Source organism: Papaver somniferum, chromosome 10 (assembly GCF_003573695.1).
Source record: "Papaver somniferum cultivar HN1 chromosome 10, ASM357369v1, whole genome shotgun sequence".
NCBI classification, from domain to species: Eukaryota; Viridiplantae; Streptophyta; class Magnoliopsida; order Ranunculales; family Papaveraceae; genus Papaver; species Papaver somniferum.
The window spans coordinates 29,562,370-29,584,580 of record NC_039367.1 but is presented as its reverse complement, the minus strand read 5'-3'; the positions used below and the strand labels follow the sequence as shown (position 1 = coordinate 29,584,580).

At 34.3% G+C, this 22,211-nt stretch overlaps 1 protein-coding gene across 1 annotated transcript; it reads left to right on the top strand.

The window, feature by feature from the left end:
- Window positions 1-448: 448 nt before the first annotated feature.
- LOC113315459 lies at window positions 449-2,801 on the top strand. The gene is made up of 5 exons (XM_026563735.1): window positions 449-745; window positions 847-1,129; window positions 1,224-1,669; window positions 1,771-1,842; window positions 1,944-2,801. The coding sequence occupies exons 1-5, from the start codon at window positions 449-451 to the stop codon at window positions 2,799-2,801; spliced, it is 1,956 nt and encodes a 651-aa protein (XP_026419520.1).
- The last annotated feature ends 19,410 nt before the right edge of the window (window positions 2,802-22,211 follow it).

Here is a 22,211-nt window from a genome sequence, read left to right as displayed (position 1 = left end):
TACTGGAACATCAGAGGCTTGAGAATAATAAAAGCCACTAATAAGCTGAGGAGTTTGGTTAACAATTTTTTTCCTACATTAATTTGGATTTCAGAACCAAAAATAAGAGTCAAAGCAGATTCATGTACAAAACTTAGACTGCCAGGTATGAATAAAAAGGTAATTCATAATTCTTCAGATTCAAATAAAGGAAACATTTGGTTACTTTGGAGTGCTTCAATAAAGGAACCTGTGGTAGTATCTTGTACAAAACAGACAATAACAGTAGATGTTGGTGGGCAATTAGTAACTGGAATTCATGATGATACTTTAACAATCAATAGAAGAAGCTTATGGGAGGAATTAACATTTATTTCATCTTTTAATAAGCCCTGGATGATTATTGGGGACTTAAATGCAGTACTATCAATAAAAAAAGAAGGGAGGAAGAAATCCAATAATTTCAGCAATGCTAGACTTCAACAACTGCATTCAAAATTGTGATTTGATTCAAGCTCCAAAAACTGGACTAGAATTTACTTGGTCCAATAATAAAGCAGGAAAGAAAAGAATAATTTGTAAACTGGATAGATCTTTTTATAATTTACAATGTCTTGAAGCTTATCCAAGTGGGGGGTATAAAGTGGGAACAAGAGGTACATCTGATCATAGTCCTCTGTTTGGTGCAAATGCTTCTCTTCCAAAACCTGCAAATGTTCCATTCAGAGCTCTTAAGGTGTGGATGACTCATGAAGGTTTTAAAAAAGTAATTGAAGATGAATGGCAAATAACATTAAGTGGCAATCCAGGTTTCATTTTTCTCTCAAAGCTTAAACAACTCAAATAATACTAAAAAATTGGAACTAGAATGTCTTTGGGGATGTGAAGAAAAAAATTCTGCAAGCAGAAGAGGAAGTAATGAAGCTCACTCTTATTTCAAATCAATATCCTAGTAATATTGATATACTAAATCAACTTGTAACAACTAGAGGAGTTCAAGAAGTCTTAACTCAGCAGAATCAAGAAATTGAGAAACAAAAAGCAAGAGTTAAATGGCTTAAATTTGGTGCTGCCAATACCAAGTTCTTTCATGTAAACATGAAGCTCAGGCAAATGCATAATGCCATACTGGAATTAGAGAATGGAGAGGGTGAACTGATTGTGACACAATAAATTCAAACATAAAGAAGTTCAAATATCTGAGGAGATTTTTGATGTTGTTCCTAAAGTAATCTTTGATGCAGATAATGAAATCTTAGAAGCTACTCCTACAACAGAAGAAATAAAATATGCAGTATTTGATCTTGATCCAGATAGCTCACCTGGACCAGATGGCTTTGGAGGATGGTTCTATAAGATGGCTTGGGATATAATTAGTGAAGATTTTGTTAACGCTACACAATATTGTTGGGAAAAGGAATTCATCCCAGCAGGTATGAATGCAAACTTCTTAATGTTTCTTCCTAAAGTTAAAAATGCAAGAAAAGCGAATCAATTTAGACCAATTGGTCTAATGAATTTCTGCTTTAAGGTTTTTACCAAAATTATAACATTAATATTAAGTACAATAGTTCAAAAGATTATATCTCCACAACAAGGTGCTTTTATCAAAGGAAGAAATATCCAAGATCAGATAGTGCTTGCTTCAGAAATGATAAATGAACTGGAAAAAAAGAGAAGAGGAGGTAATGTGGGATTGAAACTAGATATATCTCAGGCTTATGATTCTCTCAGCTGGGATTTTCTTTTTCAAGAATTAAAAAAGTTTGATTTTTTTGAAAAATTTACAAGATGGATTCATATCTTCTAAAATCAGCTAAAATTTCAGTTCTTGTAAATGGAGGACCAGTAGGCTTCTTTAATGTGAGCAGGGGTTTAAGGCAGGGACACCCATTATGTCCACTGTTATTTTTCATAGCAGAAGATGTTTTGAGCATAAAATTAACTTCAATTCAATGGTGCAGAATGGAGAATTGCTTCCAATGGTCTACAAGAATGGAGCTCATCCAACTCATATAATGTTTGCAGATGATATATTTCTTTTTTGCAATGGAGATAGAAGAAAACTGAGAAGATTATTGAAGATTCTAGAAACTTATCAAAAAGCTTCAGAGCTAGAAATTAATCTTTCAAAGAGTAAATGCTTTATAGGAGGTACAAGCAATGCAAGAAAAATCCAACTGGCTGAAGATTGTGGAATGATATTATCTACTTTCCCTGATAAATATCTTGGAGTTATGCTTAATCCAGGAATGATTAGAGCTAAACATGTATGGGGATGTGTGGAAATGTTGCAAGAGAATTCAGCAGGCTGGAAAGGAAAATTGTTATCATTTCAGGAAAGGTTGGTCTTAATGAAATTTGTATTGTGCAGCATACCAATACACAACATGTTTGTTTATAAGTGGCCCAAAAAAGTTTTGAAGGAAAGTGAAAAGATCATAAGGAATTTTTTGTGGTCTGGAGATCCATCAGTTAGAAAGACATTAACTCTAAAATGGGAGAAAACCTGTTCTCCATTATCTGAAGGTGGCTTGGGCATTATAGAATTAAAAGATATAAATAAGTCAATGCTAATGAAGTTATGTTGGAGAATTCAAAATGGAAATGATGAATGTGCCAAATTGTTTCAAGGAAAATTCCAAGATAAAAATGGTAACTGGATTGAATATTACACAAAGTCCTTAATTTGGCCAGGAATCAAGTGGGTGGTTGATGAAGCTTTTGAGCATACTAGATGGCTAGTGGGTGATGGGAAAAATATATCATTCTGGAAGGATACTTGGATAAAAGACAGACCTTTAAAAGATATATTTCCTTAAAATTCCTTGATGCTACAAAATCCTACAGTGAAAGTGGCAGAGTTGATAAAAGAAGGTGAATGGCATATACCAGCAAACTTTATGAGTTTATTTAAAATTTCAGAGTTGCCAGTGCTAGATAACAATGGAGATAGGAGAATTTGGAGTACCACAACTTCAGGTAAATTTACTATAGCTTCTGCTTTTGATTGAATTAGAAAAACTTATCATCCAGTCAACAGGGAAAACACAGTACGACACAAGAGTGTACACCCCAATGTGTCCAGTAATGTCTGGAAGATAATTAGAGGAGCTGTACCCTCAAATGATAAAATGAAGAAGAAAAAATTTCAGTTAGCATCAAGATGCTCATTCTGCAAAATGGAAGAGGAAAGTTTAGAACACACCCTTTGGTTCTGTAAGTTCAGTGAAAAAATTTGGAGATAGCTTGGTGAAATATTTCTATTTACAAATCCTAAATCAATTGAAGATATTCTCAAGTTTGCAACTCATAAGAGCCCAACAATAAAAGAACTGTGGAAAGTAGCAGCCCTTGTTACAATAAAAGAACTATGTTCTTGAGGAACAAAATGGTTTATGAAGAAGAAAAATTAAACATGGATGCTCTAAAACAAAGAATCCTTCATTTTACAAAAGAAAGTGAAGTGAGAATGAATGGCACTATGTGGAATTCTGCTTATGATCTGCAAATATTGAAGATTTTTGGATTGAATTGTATAAGAGTGAAGTTAACCAAGATAACTGATATTTACTTCCATCTACCTAACCTCCCCATTATATTGATATGTTGTGATGGAGCCTCAAGGGGGAATCCCGGAGCAGCAGGATATGGTTTTGTTTGCAGACAGGGCACTGGTGAATTCTTGGTTGCAATGTATGGAGGATTGTGTTTAGCTACAAACTTTATGGCAGAAATATATACAATTGTATGTTCTAGGGAATGGGCTATTAGTAATAACTTCCTTAGAGTTTGTTTCCAAACTGATTCCAAGGCAGCAATCATAGCTTTACAGACAGGGGTAGTCCCCTTGGTGGGAAATTACAAGATGGAACAAGATCAAAAACTCATTACAGGAATTGAGCTTCTCTCACAGCTTTAGGGAGATTAACTTCCCAGCTGATTCAATGGCAAAAAAAAAGGTGCATGACTAGACAAGGGAGTTAGAAGAAGCTACATTTCAAGACCAAGTTTCCTCAGAACTATAGAAATACCCTGTAAAGCATACCACAGGTTCAATTAAAATTTTATAATGGGCTTGCCTTTTTTTGTGTTGTTTTTGTTTTATTCACAAAGCCTAATTATGTTAATGGGCCTATTTTTTGTAAGTTTGTGACTATCTTTTTGGTTTAATAAAATTTGTTATTACCAAGCAAAAAAAGGGTAACCGTACCTAAACGCGTATATTGAAGTGATAGATAAGTTCAAGTCTCCACATACCTTTTGTCGAAGAAGTTTCACAATCTCCCCTTAGTAGTTCTTCGTCTTCAAGAGATGAACGTCGAGAGATTTAAGCTCAACTACACTATCTATGTCCTAGTCCGAGACATCTACAAATAGGCTAGAAATCAAGACTTATAGTTTTGATCACTAACATTGACAAACATGCTTGAGATAGCAACGCATGCGAGTTCGGCCGAGCAATGCTCTAACAATCTCTCTCTTTATCAATTTTAGTGACAAAACCATCAATACATATGGATTATAAAAAACATAAAAAATGTAGCTTCTTGTCCACATGCTTGATCTCCTTGGAATCTTCAACGCGACTCGAAATCTTCGTCACTTCCAAGTACTCCATGATCCTAAAGGTTGTAAGTTCAGCATCACAGTTGTTGAAGATCCGTAGCTATAACAATGAGAAAACAAAATGCTCTCAATCATTGTTATATAGTGTCATAGTATTATTACACAACATCAAAGTTCAATTTTAGTGACAAAACTATCAATACATATGGATTACAAAAAAGATAAAAAATGTAGCTTCTTGTCCACATGCTTGATCTCCTTGGAATCTTCAACGCGACTGAAATCTTCGTCACTTCCAAGTACTCCATGATCCTAAAGGTTGTAAGTTCAGCATCATAGTTGTTGAAGATCCGTAGCTATAACAATGAGAAAACAAAATGCTCTCAATCATTGTTATACAGTGTCATAGTATTATTACACAACATCAAAGTTCAATTGTATCACAACTTTGACAATAACACTATGGTTACATGCATCACTCCCCCTTAGTCAATACATATCTCAACACGAAAACCACTCCCCCTTACATAATAATCTGTAAATCATATGTATTTGTAGTGTGAACTACACATTAATTCTCTCCCTTTTTGTCAAAAAAATTGGCAAAGGTACGAAAATTAGTGGGATCCTAATGAAATTTCCACGGAGATACATCATGACCAAAAGGTGTATTAACATACCAACAAATTTAGATGCAATCATAAAGCCTAAGCTAAATGTATTCATCAAGGAGTTAATGAAGATACAAGATAACCCCTAAAAATTCCACAACCGCACTCCCCACAAAGATTTCGCAATTAAGCACAAGTTCAAAAGAACTCTCCCCCATAAAATGTCATCCCCGAAGGAACAACAAAGACGACCTTACTTTCACAAGAAAAGAAGGATCTCTATGGACAACCAAATCACATGAAAACATAAATTTGTATCCAAAAAAAAATTCAATTGAAATAACCACAAGAGAACCCATAGTTAGTTCAATCGAAAAATAACAACCAAATTAATCACAAGAAAACCCACGATTAATTCAATTGGAATACACAACCAAATTAACCACAAAAAGCGATCAATTTAATTGGTCATGCTCGACATAAGCGAACTTACGGAGCAACAACTAAAATAACCACAAGAGAATGATTAATTTAGTTAATCATGTTCGACATTGGGAACCTTACAAAGCAAGTTAATCATAAGAGAATGAAAAACTCGGTCGATTGTGCTCTACATAAGAAACCTTATGGAACAACACAGTATATGCACAAAGATTGTGATTGGAGATCGACCAAATACTGCGGAATAGACAAGGATTCATTATATCTTTCATCATTATTTGCACAATGACATATAATAGACATAATCCTTGTAAACAAAAGTTTTATCCTTTCTTTTTATCAAAACATGACATAAAAGGCTTTAACTTTTGTAATGTCAAAAGTTCATTCTATCATCCATCAATACATTCATATCGACATAATAGAGATAAGTTTTGAACAAGTATGGGATAGTCACAGGTTCAAGGACGTAAACAACATATCCCATAACCATTTGCAATATATAAAACCATAAAGATTAAAATTGCAAAAATCATCTTCCAAAAAATACTTTAGAATTTAAATAAATAAATCTAAAAAAAATGAAAATGAAAATTGTTGGACATAGCTATGTGTACTCACAATAATGGCTATTCCAAACCATAGTTATTCTTCTAAAAACACAAAAAGAAGATTTACTAGAAAAAATCAGACAAGATCAACAACCATGGAATGGACAAGGGCGAGTTCGTCAGTTGCTTTCCTTGGGTCATCCTTCAAAAACACTAGATTCTTTGATGCAATCTCGAGATGTTCACGCACAACCTCAAAGTCTTGAAGAAGATTTCCAACCAATTGAACAGACATCTGGATTGGAAGATCTTTTTCATGATCAATTGCTTTATAGCAAATAACGATAATGGGATCATCATCAAGTTTGAAGGTCATCTCATCAAAGTTTTCTTCCTTTTTGCTTCCTTCCATCGTGCACTTGCTCAACCAAACTTAGTGGAACTCTTGGCGTACCCTACCAGTATACGTGTATCATAAACTTGATACATATTTAAAGGAAAAATTCCACAAGAGAAACTAGGGTTTCTTGTATACGTTTGGTAACAGCCCGGTGTGCATAAGTACATGGTTAAGACCCATGGCGAGGTCGATTAACAGATGGAGTAAGCAAGTTATGAGAATGACAGGAATATTTGAAACAAGGTGATTCGACTGCCATTCTAGGAAGAAGAACTAGTGTATCTTAATAAGGCATTAAAAATGTTTCAAGCAACTACAGGAAGAAAGAATACTATCATCACAATACAACACAGACCATTTGTCAAGAAGAGGATCTTCATTGAGAGTTATGTGTATCTTATCATTGGTCTATAGAGAGGATACACATAAGGGAATAGTCAAGTTGTATTTTGATGAACATGAAGTTCATCAGAGGTGTTGACACACTCCTTTTTACTCTCCTCCCTTATACTAGAATTAATAGGAGAATGACAAGAGTTACCTGGATCAACTGATTTCCTTGCCTTCTTGATCTTGCGTTTGAGACAGTTGATAGTGGTCTTGAATTCCGAGACACGATTAGTAATATGAATCTAATCGGGACACTTATTTCAGAGGAAAGATCATTGTTGAGCGAAAGAGAGGATTTTAAAGAAGTTTTCTTTCTTCGACATATTTTCCTTCTCACAGGATTTTCAGATTTATCAGTCATCCATATAACCTTGTTCCTTTTATCATTGTAAGTGGAGGAACAATTATATTTATCCTCAAGAACTGGTCCATTGGGACACTTTTCTTGATTATGGAATGAATTTCTACCTGAACACTGAGGAACTGGTTTGACAACTTCTTTGTACATCCATATGAGAATGTTGTGATGTTTTTCATTCCTTAGACGAAGATAACATCGTTTATCAATGTGACCTTTCTTATCGCAATAACAACAGTTGAATGGACGATTTATATCCGTTCTCAACTGAGTTTTTCTTGTAGGCTCACGTTCTCTATTTTTAGATACATCTACGACACGAAGAAGGTTTTTAGCCTTGACAAAACACGTCTTACCACTACTTGGATATTCTATTCCTTTATAGCCCAGACCACGTGTATCACGATGTTCTTTACATGCTCCAAGCATAGAAGAAAGTTTTGTAGAGCTAGAATTGAATTTTTTCAAATTCTCTTCTAAAGCCTTGGCCTTCTTGCGAGCCATACTAAGATCAGTCTCCAATTTTTTTTCTCTCATGACAAATGCCTTTTCTCTGATGTTAAAACATTTTTGTTGGGTGACACAACTTGCATTGATTTCTGCAAGTCTTTCTTCTAACGTAATGAGATTTTTACGAAGACCATCACATTCAGAACTCTTTGAACATATGTCTTCGTTACGATCTTTAAGAGCATCTTGTAATCATCTATCATATCCCTTAAAGAGTTTTCTCAATTTTCGGTTTTCAACAGAGAGAGGAGTTAAAAATTTAGTCAAGCAGGATGTTGACTTATTTTTTTTAGGAGATGATAAAAGATAATAATATACTGATAGACTTCTTCTTCGACACTTTTCGTTCTTCTGAGTCACTTTCATCAGAAAGATCATTTAACTGTTTAACAAGACTGGCTTCCCAGTTAAATGTGAATTTAGAAGAAGATGCAGAAATTGCATTCTCAGTGGAGCCAGGATAATTAACCAAATTGGAATGTCCATGAACTGGTGGCGTAAGTTTAGAGATATTTTCATCAATATCAGATTGCTACAAACACAGACTTATAAGGTCTTTAATGTGTTTGCCCGCTCTGATACCAATTGAAAATGTAGGGGTCTAACAACCATACCCAACAATTCGTTTGGAAATCTGAGAGGACTTACTCCAATACACTTTCTAGAGAATAAACTAGACAATCAGACTCAATCTAGAATAAAGTATATCAAAGTGTTTAATATCTCTAACTCTTAATTCAATCCGCAATCAGCAAATAAAAACCTGCGAGCCTGATTGAATATAAGAGGAGTTACTTGAACGGTACCAAAGACCAATGTTCAAGTGTCAATCAATGTAAATCAACAACCAAAGGATGGATATTCTAATTGATTGATCTTAATACACAACCTGTGATATTTCAATTATATAACAAAATATAATGCAGAAAAGAAATAACACAGACACCATATTTTTGTTAACGAGGAAACCGAAAATGCAGAAAAACCCCGTGACCCAGTCTAGATTGAATACCACACTGTATTAAGCCGTTACAGACACTAGCCTACTACCAATTAACATCGTACTCGACTGTAGTTGAACCTTAATAAATCTCGCACTGATTCAAGGTACAGTTGCGCTCGTTACGTCTCTGATCCCAACAGGATACTACGCACTTGATTCCCCTAGCTGATCTCACCCACAACTAAGAGTTGCTACGACCCAAAGTCGAATACTTGATAGACAAATCTGTCTCACACAGAAAAGTCTATAGGATTGAATAAATCTGTCTCCCATAGAAATACCCAAGAGTTTTTGTTTCATCTTTTGATAAATCAAGGTGAACAGGAACCAATTGATAAACCAGACTTATGTTCCCGAAGAACAACTTAGTATCATCAATCACCTCACAATAAACTTAATCGACTAGCGAAACAAGTTATTGTGGAATCACAAACGATGAGACAAAGTTTGTTTGTGATTACTGTTCTATCTTGCCTATCAGAGATATAAAATCTCGAGCCAATTATTCCAATGATACTCAATATGATAGAAACATCAAGATCAGATCACACAACTACAAAGATGATAGTTGGGTCTGGCCTCACAATCCCAATAAAGTCTGCAAGTCGTTAACTTACAGGGTCTCGATAAGAAACCTAAGGTTAAAGGAGAATAGACTCTAGTTATGCAACTAGTAACACACATGAGGCGTGGGGATTAGGTTTCCCAGTTGCTAGAGTTCTTCTTTATATAGTTTTCAAATCAGGGTTTGTATTCCAAGTTACCTGGTAACAAAGCATTTAATATTCACCGTTAGATGAAAAACCTGATTCAACCAAGCTTATATCTTTCAACCGTTAGATCGAACTTATCTTGTTACACACAAATGAAATGTACCCTCATTTAGGTTTATGTAACCGTACCTAAACGTGTACACCATGTTGGTTCACAAATAGTTAACCGAGGTTAGCCATATGATTACTCTCATATCAACCTTATTCATCTTAACCATAACTAGTTCAAATGATTCAAATAAAACTAGTTCAGAGTTGTTCAATTGTTTAGAAAACACCATTGAAATGAAATCGGTTTGATTCACTTGAATCAATCATGAACATTATATCCACGGTTTGCAAAGATTGCATTCCTTATGATTTAAATGTTTAATTTCATGGACTTGAACGATTTGACAAAGTAACCAGCTTAAGTATGCGTACTTAAGCAACCAGTTTTTTGAGTTTGTAAAGTTCCCAAACTCAGCAGAAATTTTCGGTTCAAAAACTTCTACCACTATGCGTACGAGTACGCATACTTAAGGTGACTAGTTAAGAGTTTTGCCAAAACCAAACTCAGCAGAAATTCCCGGTTCGAGAATTTCCGCCAGTATGCGTACGGGTACGCATACTTAACCTGTCTCCTTCACCAATTTCATATACACACATATGCATACTCTTGGCTTCCGGTTTATGGACTTATACACTAATGTGCGAACACACTATATATGCTTGTATCCAAAGATGGTTACATCATCAACTCTTTATTTCAATCATTGAAACATTCTTCTATACTGTCAATAGCCGTTTTCACACACTATTAGGATCAAAGCAATTTTCAAGATATTGAAATAATCATTATTGAAAGCTTCCAAGTCTTACACCAAATGATTGTATCACACAAACCATGTAAGATGTTACTCGGAAATTTTCTCATGATATAAGATGAACTTGGTCGAAGCGAAAGCTTACCAACACATATTTCGATAAATATGTAAGCGAGATATACTCAGCTCGAAATCTCAAATGTGTATAGAGAAAACTATATCGTAACATGACTTATGTCTCGATATAGGAGATAGTATAAATAGAATTTCCAAGTGATATATAAGTTCAAGTCTCCATATACCTTTTGTTGAAGAAGTTCCACAAGCTCCCCTTAGTAGTTCTTCGTCTTCAAGAGATGAACGTCGAGAGATTTAAGCTCAACTACACTATCTATGTCCTAGTCCGAGACATCTACAAATAGGTTATAAATCAATACTTATAGTTTTGATCACTAACATTGACAAACATGCTTGAGATAGAAACGCATGCGAGTTCGACCGAGGAATGCTCTAACACATATGACCACTTTTTTCTTAGCCTTATTCATCCAACACTTCTAGACCAAATATGAAGATCAATCAATCATGATAGATAATCAAATGAATCTAATTGTGTTTCAAATAGAGTTGTTCAATTGCTAATCATTGAATGGAAATGTATATGAACCAATTGAAACAAAATCAGTTTGATTCCTAATTGTACAAAGTACTTATACAAGAATCAATTCATGAACATTAATCCACGGTTTGCAAAGATTGCATTCCTTAATTCATGACATGACCGATTTTAGAACTTAACCCACTGTGTTCGCAAACGGGTACGCGAAGAACAACTCCATACTTTGGCCTTAACAAGCTGTTTGCATACCAGGTACGCGAACAACTGTTCCGGACCCAACTCAGGTGAATCCGTTCGCATATTAGGTAGCAAACATAAGACCTTCTCATATGAATTCGTTTACATACCAGGTACGCAAACCAGAGTTCCGGACCTAAATCATAACAATACAGTTCGTATATTAGGTACGCATACTGTGTTGTTTCCAGACATAGGTAATTGTTCTAAACTGTCATTTCAATCATTGAAACATTCTTGGATACGAAAATAGTAATCTCACACATACCATTAGCTTTCAAGCAATTTTCAAGTGATCGAATGATCAATACGGTCTCACACAAATCATATAAGATTTTTCAAGGTAATTTTCACATGATCATCTTTTGACTTTATATGTAATTTCCAACAAATAAATTGTTCTAACTAAACTCGTAAAGAATATGATGAACATATCTAGAGCAAAAAGCTTCCAACACTTAGTATAAAAATATCAAATGTGTATAATGTAAAAGTCTATATAGCTATACGAATTAGTCTCATTAGAAGATAGAATAGCATAGACTTCCGAGTAATAGATAAGTTTTAGTCTCACATACCTTTTGTTGATGAAGTTCCTCCAAGATCTTCAGTAGATCTTCGTCTTCAATTTGTGAACGCCGTGAAGTCTAAAACTTAACTACACTTCTATTCTAATCTGAGACATAGCTATAAGTAGACTAGAAATCATGTATATAGTTTTGATCAACTAAACTTGACAAACAAGCTTGAGATAGCCACGTTTGCGAGTTCGACCGAGCAGTTCTCTAACAAATACCGTGGATCCAATCAACAATCTCTGAAAGTGCAATCTCCTATGTTGCTGGACCTACAACATATTATGCTTGTGGAAATCAATTTAGGAGAGATTTTCCGCTGTTTCATCTACTCATGTTCTTCAAATCGGGATGAAATTATCTTCTTTAAAGCAAGGTAGCACATCTATCATCAACTATTTGAATGATATCAAGAAGATCTCAGACTCTCTTTCTGCTGCTGGATCTAAAATTGGAGATAGTGAAATGATAGTTTATATTCTCAATGGTCTCCATTATGCCTTGGATTCCTTATCTACTTCAATTAGCATTTGAAATCCTTCTGTGACTATTGGTGAACTTCACAATTTATTACTGAGGGAAGAGATTATTTAATTTGAAAGATAGACCCAAAACTGTTATTCATCCTGATAAGTCAAAAGCTTTTGCTTATAGACCTCCTAAACCATCTTATTCACCTAGATTCTCTCATCCACAACCCTATTTTTCATCAATATTTTTCACTCCATTTAGACATCCTACACCTTACACACAACCACAAACATCTTCTCCTTTTCCACACTAACAGACATTACCATCCACTTCATCAGCCTCTAATTTTCCAATGAGAACTCCATTTGGTTCTCTTGCACCACCAAGAGTGTCACAGAATCCTGTGATATGTCAAATTTGCTTCAAGAATGGCCATTCTGCTATTGACTGCAATCACATGATGAATTTTTCTTACCAAGGTAGGTCAGTTCCACAAAATCTACATGCTATGATGGCTAAAACTGATATTCTTGGAGAGAATCCCTGGTATATGCTGATAGTGGAGCCACAAATCACATAACTTCAGATTCTTCAGATCTCTCTGAGTTTCAGTCTTATAATGGCAATGAACAGGTATCTACAACAAGTGGTGAAGGTATGTCAATATCTGACATAGGTAATTCTACCAAATTTTTATGTAATAATAAAGTTGTTTTACCAACTATATTACATGTTCCTACTGCTTCACATATATTGCTTTCAGTACACAAATTTACTAAGGCAAATAACTGTAGTATAACATTTGAATCTGACAAATTCTACATTAAGGATCTCAACTCTGGGAGGAGTATTTTCCAAGGGCAGAGTAAAGATGGTCTTTATCAAATGCATCTGACAGATACTTCTAGTGTTTCATAAGCTTGTACTACTTCAACTGTTGCTTCTCCTACAGTTTTTGCTGCTGCTATTCAAGTTATTGCTTCTACTCTTCATAAAATACTAGGTCACACATCATTTCAGTCTCTACAAAGAATTTGTCATAGGTTAGCTGTTAACCTTTCAAAATAGCCTATTTTCTGCAATGATTGTCAGTTCGGTCGATCTCATAGGCTGCCATTTGAGGCTTCATTTTCCGTGTCTAATAAACCTTTGCAATTACTGTATATGGTCTTGTGGGGTCCCAGTAATGTATCATCCAATAGTGGATATAATTACTATTTTAACATCATAGATGATTACAGTAAATATTGTTGGATTTTTCCTTTAATAAGAAAATCGGATTAAGCTTCAATCTTTGTTGATTTTACCACACAAGTAAAAAACTATTTTGATATGAGGATTAAGATGATTAGAACTGATGGTGATGGGAGTTTATAGCCACTGAGTTACATAACTTTCTTACTTCTAATGGAGTTGTACATCAATATAGTTGTCAACATAACCCTGAGAAGAATGGGATTGTTGAATTAAAACACAAGCATTTAGTTGGAGTTGGAAGAACTGTATTACTTCAATCAAATTTAGCTGATTCTTTGTGGGTTGATGCTTTCCAAACAGAAAACTATCTTATTAATAGATTACCAACTGCGAGTTTGTCTTTCATTTCTCCATACGAAGTTCTTTACGGTTCTCCACCAAATTATTCTACAAGTTTTTGGTTGTGCATGCTATCCTTGGATACAACCATATGCTACATCAAAACTTGCACATAAAAATTAGTTGTGCATTTTTCTTGGTTATTCTCAGTCTCATAAAGGATATAGATGCTTTGATCCTCAATCCAGAAGACTTTACTTGTCTAAACATGTCAAGTTTGATGAGGCTCATAATCCAGCTCTTGCTTGCAAAATTGTCAATGTATCTAACACTACTTTAGATAAGGTCTATTTTCACAATGCAACTGTTAGTTGACAACGTTAAAACTTGTAGTCTGACAGTATTTCCCCTGAAATTTTACCTGAGCCAGCCACTACATCAGTCTCAGAAGCTCCTTCACCTATCACATCTTCAAGTACTCCTGATACTTCTTCAGCTGGCTCTTCTGTTTCTTCTTCAACTTCAACACATATTATGGTCACCAGATCCAAGCATGGTATTTTCAAGCCCAAAGTCTATTTCGCAACTAAATATCCATTACCTGCTGCCTTTATTACAAACATCACTCCTCCAGTACCAACCTCTTATTCACAAGCTATTAAAGATCCAAAATGGATATCACCATTGAAGAAAGAATTCACATCTCTGAAAGATACTGGTACTTGGTCTCTAGTGCCACCTGATCCATCTCAAAATGTAGTAGGATGTAAATGGGTTTTTAAAGTTAAATATAATCTTCATGGTTTAGTCGACAGATTAAAAGCAAGACTTGTTTCTAAGGGATATCATCAACAAGAAGGGATTGACTATGGTGATACTTTTAGTCCTATGGAAAAACCAACTACAACCATGTTAGTCTTATCCTTAGATGTTCATAATGATTAAAAATTTAAACAATTAGATATAAGCAATACATTCCTACATGGTGATCTTCAAGAAACTGTTTTCATGACTCAACCTCCTGGGTTTTTCAGACAAAGACCATCCAGATTATGTGTGTCAACTTCATAAATCCATTTATGGTCTCAAACAAGCACCAAGGGCTTGGTATGAGAAATTATTAGATATTATTCTTTCCATTGGTTTTACTACTTCACTTGGTGATACATCTTTATTCATACATAAGTCAGGCTCTCAAATCACTGTAGTTCTTATCTATGTTGATGATATTTTGATTACTAGATCCGCTTCTACTTTTTGTAATGAAGTCATATCTTATTTGGGAACCAAATTTCCCGTTAAGGATCTTGGCTAAATGCATTACTCATTAGGTTTGGAGATAAGAAGAAATAGCTCAGCAATGCATTTTTCTCAGTCTAAATATGTTCCTGATCTTCTTAAAAAGACAAATATGATAGGAGTTAAACATTGTTCTACACTAGCTATAGCAAACAACAAACTGAGTGCTACAGATGGAGAGTTATTGGCAGATCCTACAGAATATAGATCTATAGTAGCTCCTTTACAGTACATTACTTAAACAAGATCAGAAATTTGCTATTATGTTAATCAAGCTTGTCAACACATGAGCCATCCTAATACAACTCATTTGATTGCTGCCAAGAAAATTCTCAGATATCTTAAAGGAACAATTGGTTTTGGCATAGTCCTTCAAAAAGGTTTAATTACAAGCACTCTCATCTTTTTCTGATTAAGACTAGTCTGGTAATCCAGATGATAGAATATCCGCCAGTGGCTATTATGTTTTTTTTTGGGTACCAATCCTATTTTCTAGTCTTCTAGAAAGCAACCTACAATAGCTAGAAGTTCCACTGAAGATGAATATAGGTCTTTGGCTCACAATGCTGCTGAAGTCCTTTGGGTGTGTCAGTTACTGAAAGATTTGGGATTTTTTCTCTCTAGTTCTCCTTCTTTGGGGTGTGATAACAAAGGTGCAATTGTTGTGGCTTCTAATCTAGTCCTTCACAGCAGGATGAAACATGTGGCTATAGATTTTCACTTCATTAGAGGACTCCTTCAATCCAAAACATTGCAATTTTTTATATCTCTACAGACCAACAAATAGCTGATGTCTTCACAAAAGGATTGTCAGTTCCTAGATTTTCATTTCTTCAATCCAAATTAAGTGTTCTTCCTCATTCCCAGCTTAGTTTGAGGGGGGATAATAGAAGTGATGTGTATATGAAGGTGCCTTGAGTACAAGTCTGTGTTTCTTTAGTATTTTCTGTTATGATAGACTGTCATTAACTGTAACTGATAAACCGTTGTACAAGTCACAAAATTTCTCTGTGAGCTTATGTCTGCCACATATATATGGCCTTGTACTCTGCTAGTGATGTTAATCTGTTTTTTCTGTTCTTTAATGATAAAGATTCTTTTATCTTTCATTCACTAAATAGTGTAGACTATCTCTGAAATTCAGCGCCCCAAACCACATTATCATGCCGTAACCAATATTTCTGCAAACATTGTAATATCGCATCGACCACATGTTTATCCTGGATAAATTGGGGCCTATATGGATTAATTTGGGCCTGTGACTACAAGATAAAAAAGAATAATTTGAAGTAAAATGGATAACCCCTTATCCAATTATTTTACCAAATGGCAAAACTACCCCTAATTGATTAGTGCTAATTTGGGTGAGTAAATGATGTTTAATCAAGTTAACCCCGAAATTAACTACCATTAATTCATCATCAAAACTTGAAAATTTTTTAATTTTTTTTTCCAAAACTCGATCCAGAATCGGTTGATGTTAGTGCAGTTGTAAACCGATTATGGGTTGAGTTTTTTCAAAGGATGAAGTAAACCCGGAATCGGTTTTTTTTAATACCCAAATAAACCGATTATAGGAATCGATGTTTATATATGCCCACATAATCCGATTATACCTTACTTTCAGAAACAAAATATTCATTACATAGTTTAGGAAATTAGCGCATTACATATATAGGATTCACCATGGGTATTATAGAATTTGACACATCAAATGTTCGTCAATGAACCTCCGAGCACATCGGTACAACGTTGTATATTATTTGTGGTGAATGAACTTAGTTTCCCCATTACGAATTCTCCATAGCCTATTGAAATGTTCCAGCTGAAATTCAATGAATTCTTAAATGTTAGTATGCGAACTTTTAACGATGACATAAGTATAAATATTATCATATTACTCACTTTTTCCCTAAGAGGAGCTCGTGGATGATAGTCGTATACCATATTTCTAACTTTTATGTTTTCTTGCATTGCACTTTTTATGTAGTTGAATCGAAGTGCCAAGTATCTCCATTTGCAGTTATTGGGATTCCCGGTACGCCCGTAAAAGAACTCTTTAACTCTCTTCCAAAACATTGAATATATTTCATTCGGACGTTCACGGAACGTATTAGCAAACGATTTAACGAGACAAAAATCTTCATACGGTTCCCATTCCATTTTTTAGCTAGGTGTGTGATATGGAAGTGGCTCAAAGAGGTTGTCCTTATATTGATAAGGACTCAACAACTATTTTTTTTTTTCAAATTCAATTCAAACAATCGGAGTTTAGGTATGTCCACATAGTCTGATTACGTCCTTGCAAAATCATATGAAATGTGCCTCTCAATAATCGGTCTTCAATATGTCACTTTTAATCCGATTGTTGTCAAAAAAAGATACAGGAACATTGTCACTTTTCCTCACAAGAATCGGATTACATGTGTTTCCCACATAAACTGATTCCTAAACTCCGGATTTTTTTGTTTTGTCATAATCGGACTTGAAAAGTATCATTATAAACTGATTCTGAAAACTTAAAAACAAGGTGAACAAAATTTCCCAAATCAGTCTATGTGGTGCACAATCAAAACCAAAATGCTACACAATAGGTCTATCTGGACACATATGTAATCCGATTCTAGCGAAAAAAAGATACAGGAAAACGGTTATTCCTACGGTTATATAATCGGGCTATGTTGGTATTAACATTGACCGATTCCGGTTCAAATTTTTCGAACCAGAAAACACATACAGCTCAATTGGGGTATGAAGGCCTGAATAACAACTGATTCCTATTACAATCGGTTCACATGTACACTAACATAAACCGATTCTGGTAGACCCGAATAAATTTGAAATCAAAATTATCGATTTTTGAGCGATTGCATGTTACTAAAACCTAGTTTAGAGGATTGGGTTGATAGAAAAGTATCTGATTCGACCCATTTCCTCCTCTTGTGCGATCAAAGATGGTTCAACTTCCTCAACAGTTTTATTCTTCGGTTTGTTTCCAATCGCTTGAATAATTCCGGGATTACTCTCACTAGGATAAGTAATTCCAGTGGCTTGTTTGAATCTTGGTCGTTTTGACATTTTATAGAAGAAAAAAACGATTAATCAGTTTTGGATCGTCGATGATCGACGATGTTTTGGTTTCAAAAAAATGAAAAAAGAGGGAGAAGAAGAGGAGAGAATCGGTTTATAAGTTAAGAATTGAAACTAATTTTTAGCTTTAGGTTTTATTATTAAGAATTAATGGGGTTGAATTTGTAGTATTAATATTTTTTTAGAGGGTAAATTGGTAGTTTCAACAAATTTAGACACCCCATATCCTTCTCCATTGGGTGGATGTGGAAATCTATAGGCCCCAATTTAGCCAGGCTATTTATCTGCTAAAAATAAACTTTAAAGGAGTGTAAATAAACTAATCCTGCGTGAATCAAGGTACAAACTATGTAAGGGGACTTGAAGGGATAAAATAGAGTGAAGCTAATGTGTATCACAAAAATGATATCTCGTTAGTCAGAGATCAAAGCATAACCATCGAATGACAAAGACTTTTATACCCAAAATGAAAAAACTATTTAAAGCTCAAGTGCGATAATATTTACTTAGGTTTTATTATTAAGAGTTAATGGGGTGAATTTGTAGTATTAATATTTTTTAGAGGGTAAATTGGTAGTTTCAGCAAATTTAGACACCCCATATCCTTCTCCATTGGATGGATGTGGAAATATACATGCCCCAGTTTAGCCAGGCTATTTATCTGCTAAAAATAAACTTTAAAGGAGTGTTAAATAAACTAATCATGCGTGAATCAAGGTACAAACTATGTAAGGACTTTGAAGGGATAATATAGAGTGAAGCTAATGTGTATCACAAAAATGATATCTCGTTAGTCCGAGATCAAGCATAACCATCGAATGACAAAGACTAGTATACCCAAAATGTAAAAACTATTTAAAGCTCAAGTACGATAACATTTAACTATGTCAAAGGAAATGCAACCCGGGTGGTTGCTACAATACTTCTAACTCTATTCATGTTTAGCATAATGCATTTTCTATGGAAACATAGGTGCAAAGTTATCTTTAATAATTTAATTCATAATCCAAACATTGTCATACATCATATTAGTTATTACATTACTCTGCATCATTAGACACAGTGTCTGATAGTTTTAGTCAGTCCATTAGAGTTAGAAATACAGTAAATGATACTTGGAAGCCTCTTCCTAAGAATGTATATTTAAACATTGATGTTTCTTTCAGTCCTTATTCTTTATTAGATGGTATTGGTATAATAACAAGAAACCATGAAGGAAAATATGTGGTGGGAAAAAGAGCACTAAAAAGAGCAATCTTTGTACATCAAGCTGAAGCCTGGGCTTTGTTGGAAGCTATGGAAATGGCGACTACTTATGGTTGGACTCAGGTTATATTTGAAACTGACAATCTTAATATCAGTTATTATTTGAAGCATGGTTCTTCTCTTCCTCCTTGGCAGAGTGTTCCAATTCTTCGAAAATGTATGAATAAATGTAACATTAACTCAGTTTGGTCTTGTGAGTTTTTTTTATAGAGTTTATAATAAACCTGCTGATGCTTTAGCAAAAGCTGCCAAAAAACATAATCTTTGTGGGGAATGGTGGGTATATCCACCTGAGATAATTCTTTCTCACATAGATAATGATGTAAGATACAGTTCTGTTTAATATGATGTTCCTTTGTTCAAAAAAAAAAAAAAGAAAAAAACGGGTGGTTGCTGCTTTGGCATCACAAATTTCCAATCCATCTCAACATCATCTTGTTGTTCTTATGATGCTAGAAACTATAATATGCGTGGGCCACAAACACCACTTTATAACAAATTTTTTTTCCGAATTAAAAAAAAAGAACCCTGTTTTAGGTCATACCTAAACCTTTTAGGGCATACTGAATAAAGACAAAAACGGGTTGTAAATAGCAAAATCAAAAGCCCCTTAACCAAATATTTTTGGTAATGGCCAATTTACCCTTTTAGTATTATTGTTCATAATCTTGATTAGTGATTAATAATTTTGATTAGGGATTAATAATTTTGATTAGGGATTAAGATAATTTAGTTATAAAGGTTTGTGTAGATGAAAAATTTTGAACAAAAAAATTAGTTTTTTATTAAGAAGGAGAAAGTGAGAAAAAATTTTATATCTTGATTCAACGGATGAGGAGGGTCATTCTTCATCTAAAAAACCTAGGAAAATACATATCAACTACAATAATGATCCAGAAATGGCTTATTTCTTAGATTATGGGATTGACTTTACTTAAACTCAAGATGATGATTTTTATGAGCCAAATCCAGATGATGAATACATAGATGAGGAACTCAATGCTTCTAACACACATGTACACTTCTACTTTACGCTTAATCTCACTTTTGTAGCTTGAAATCATCAAAAGTTTGTATTTTTTCATCATGGTTCGGTAAACCAGGACTATGTTCGGCTTGAAAATATAAGTCGAACCCACTAAATTGATGAACAGTTCGGCTATCTGAATCTGTTAACGTTATACGCCGAACCTTTATTTTCCAACTTCCAACCTATTTGCAAGATCCTAGCTCATCTTATATTAAGGTTTAATAACAAGCTGAAGCTATTCCTGCGAGTTTTGGAACAAAATATTATCGTATGGCTTGAAATATTTGGTTCGGCTTGTTACCTAAGTAGTATACATGCCGAGCATACCATTAATAATTGTTGGGTTCATATTTTGTTAATGGTTCGGCCTACATTGTGAATATCGTAGTAGTTGAACCTTATAAATGCACTAGATTCGGCACATATTATGATTATCGTACAAGCCTAGCCTAACCTAACCATTAATTATTCTTTGTAGTATATAACCTTATGATATTCTTTGCAGATCGTGCTTGACGGACCTGTACTGATGGAAAATCAACCTGATCGTGTAGACGTGATTCACAAAGATACTAAGGATCACTTTCAAAAAGGTATGGTCTGTAAGTACTTGTTTTTTACCTTAATGTTGTCGGAATATTCCGAAATTTTTCTTACTAATTTTTATTTGTGTTTGAATAATTGAATTTAAGAAATAAGATATCAAAATATTACATTTGTGGCTTAAGATTTTGCATAACAACATTTGGATTTACCGAATCAATAAGTAGTATCTTTATTTTTGAAACTAGATGTGTAGTTTCTGGTGCAAGTTAGAGAGACACAAAGAGAGATCCTCTATTCAAAATAGGACGTGTGTAGTTTCCACACGTCCAAGTAAATTATGGTGTAGGGAAAAAAGCCACTCATAATTTGCAAGTCCAAGTGCTCATGTTGACTCTATTAAGACGTCTTTGTGTTCCATCTTCCACGTACAAACATCATTACCATCTCAAATTAATATGAAGCAAAGTGCAACATAGATACACACGTAAACAATACACAAACCAAATAAAAAAATGTTCGGCTGTCTCGAAATACAAAATATGTACCGAACTAAGGTAACTTTCATTGTGTTGATGAAACAGAGAGTTGAACTAAGGTAACCTTCATTGTGTTGATGAAACAGAGAGTAGTTCGGCTGATAGGTGAAAAATTATTATAAGCCGAACTTTGTAACTTAAAATACACAAGTAATGTTCGGCTGCAATTTCATACTATCGAATAAGACGAATTTTTACTTCTCTATATATGTAATCGTTTTCGGCTGATAATTGATATTGACTTATAAGCCGACCTGTTCATAAGCATTTTAGGGTGAAAAATAATGAACAGTTCGGCTGATATTGACATCAACTGGCCCAAGAGCCCGCAGTAACTTCCTGAATTGGTAAGGGGAAGAAAACTTTTGTTTTTTGTTTTTATTTACCTTTCAATTGCATGAATAGACAGTGGAGTGCTTTAATTTCCAGTAAAGTAAAGAAATTGAGAGAAAACATAAGCAAGCATTGCAGAAGATGTTTTCGTCTGATGTTGTTGTGAGAACCAATATTCAGTACATAATGAAGCCTACAGGTTATGCAAAATAAATAAAAATGCAGTGCCAAAAGAACAAAAAAAATATAGATCTAAAGAAATCAGCTAAATTTTGTAGTTTC

Coding starts and splice junctions, on each gene's coding strand:
- LOC113315459 (XM_026563735.1), top strand. CDS start 449: ATGCTAGACTTCAACAACTGCATTCAAAATTGTGATTTGATTCAAGCT. Junction 1,130..1,223: donor GGAATTAGAGAATGGAGAGG/GTGAACTGATTG, acceptor TCTTTGATGCAG/ATAATGAAATCTTAGAAGCT. Junction 1,670..1,770: donor AAAAGAGAAGAGGAGGTAAT/GTGGGATTGAAA, acceptor AAAATTTACAAG/ATGGATTCATATCTTCTAAA.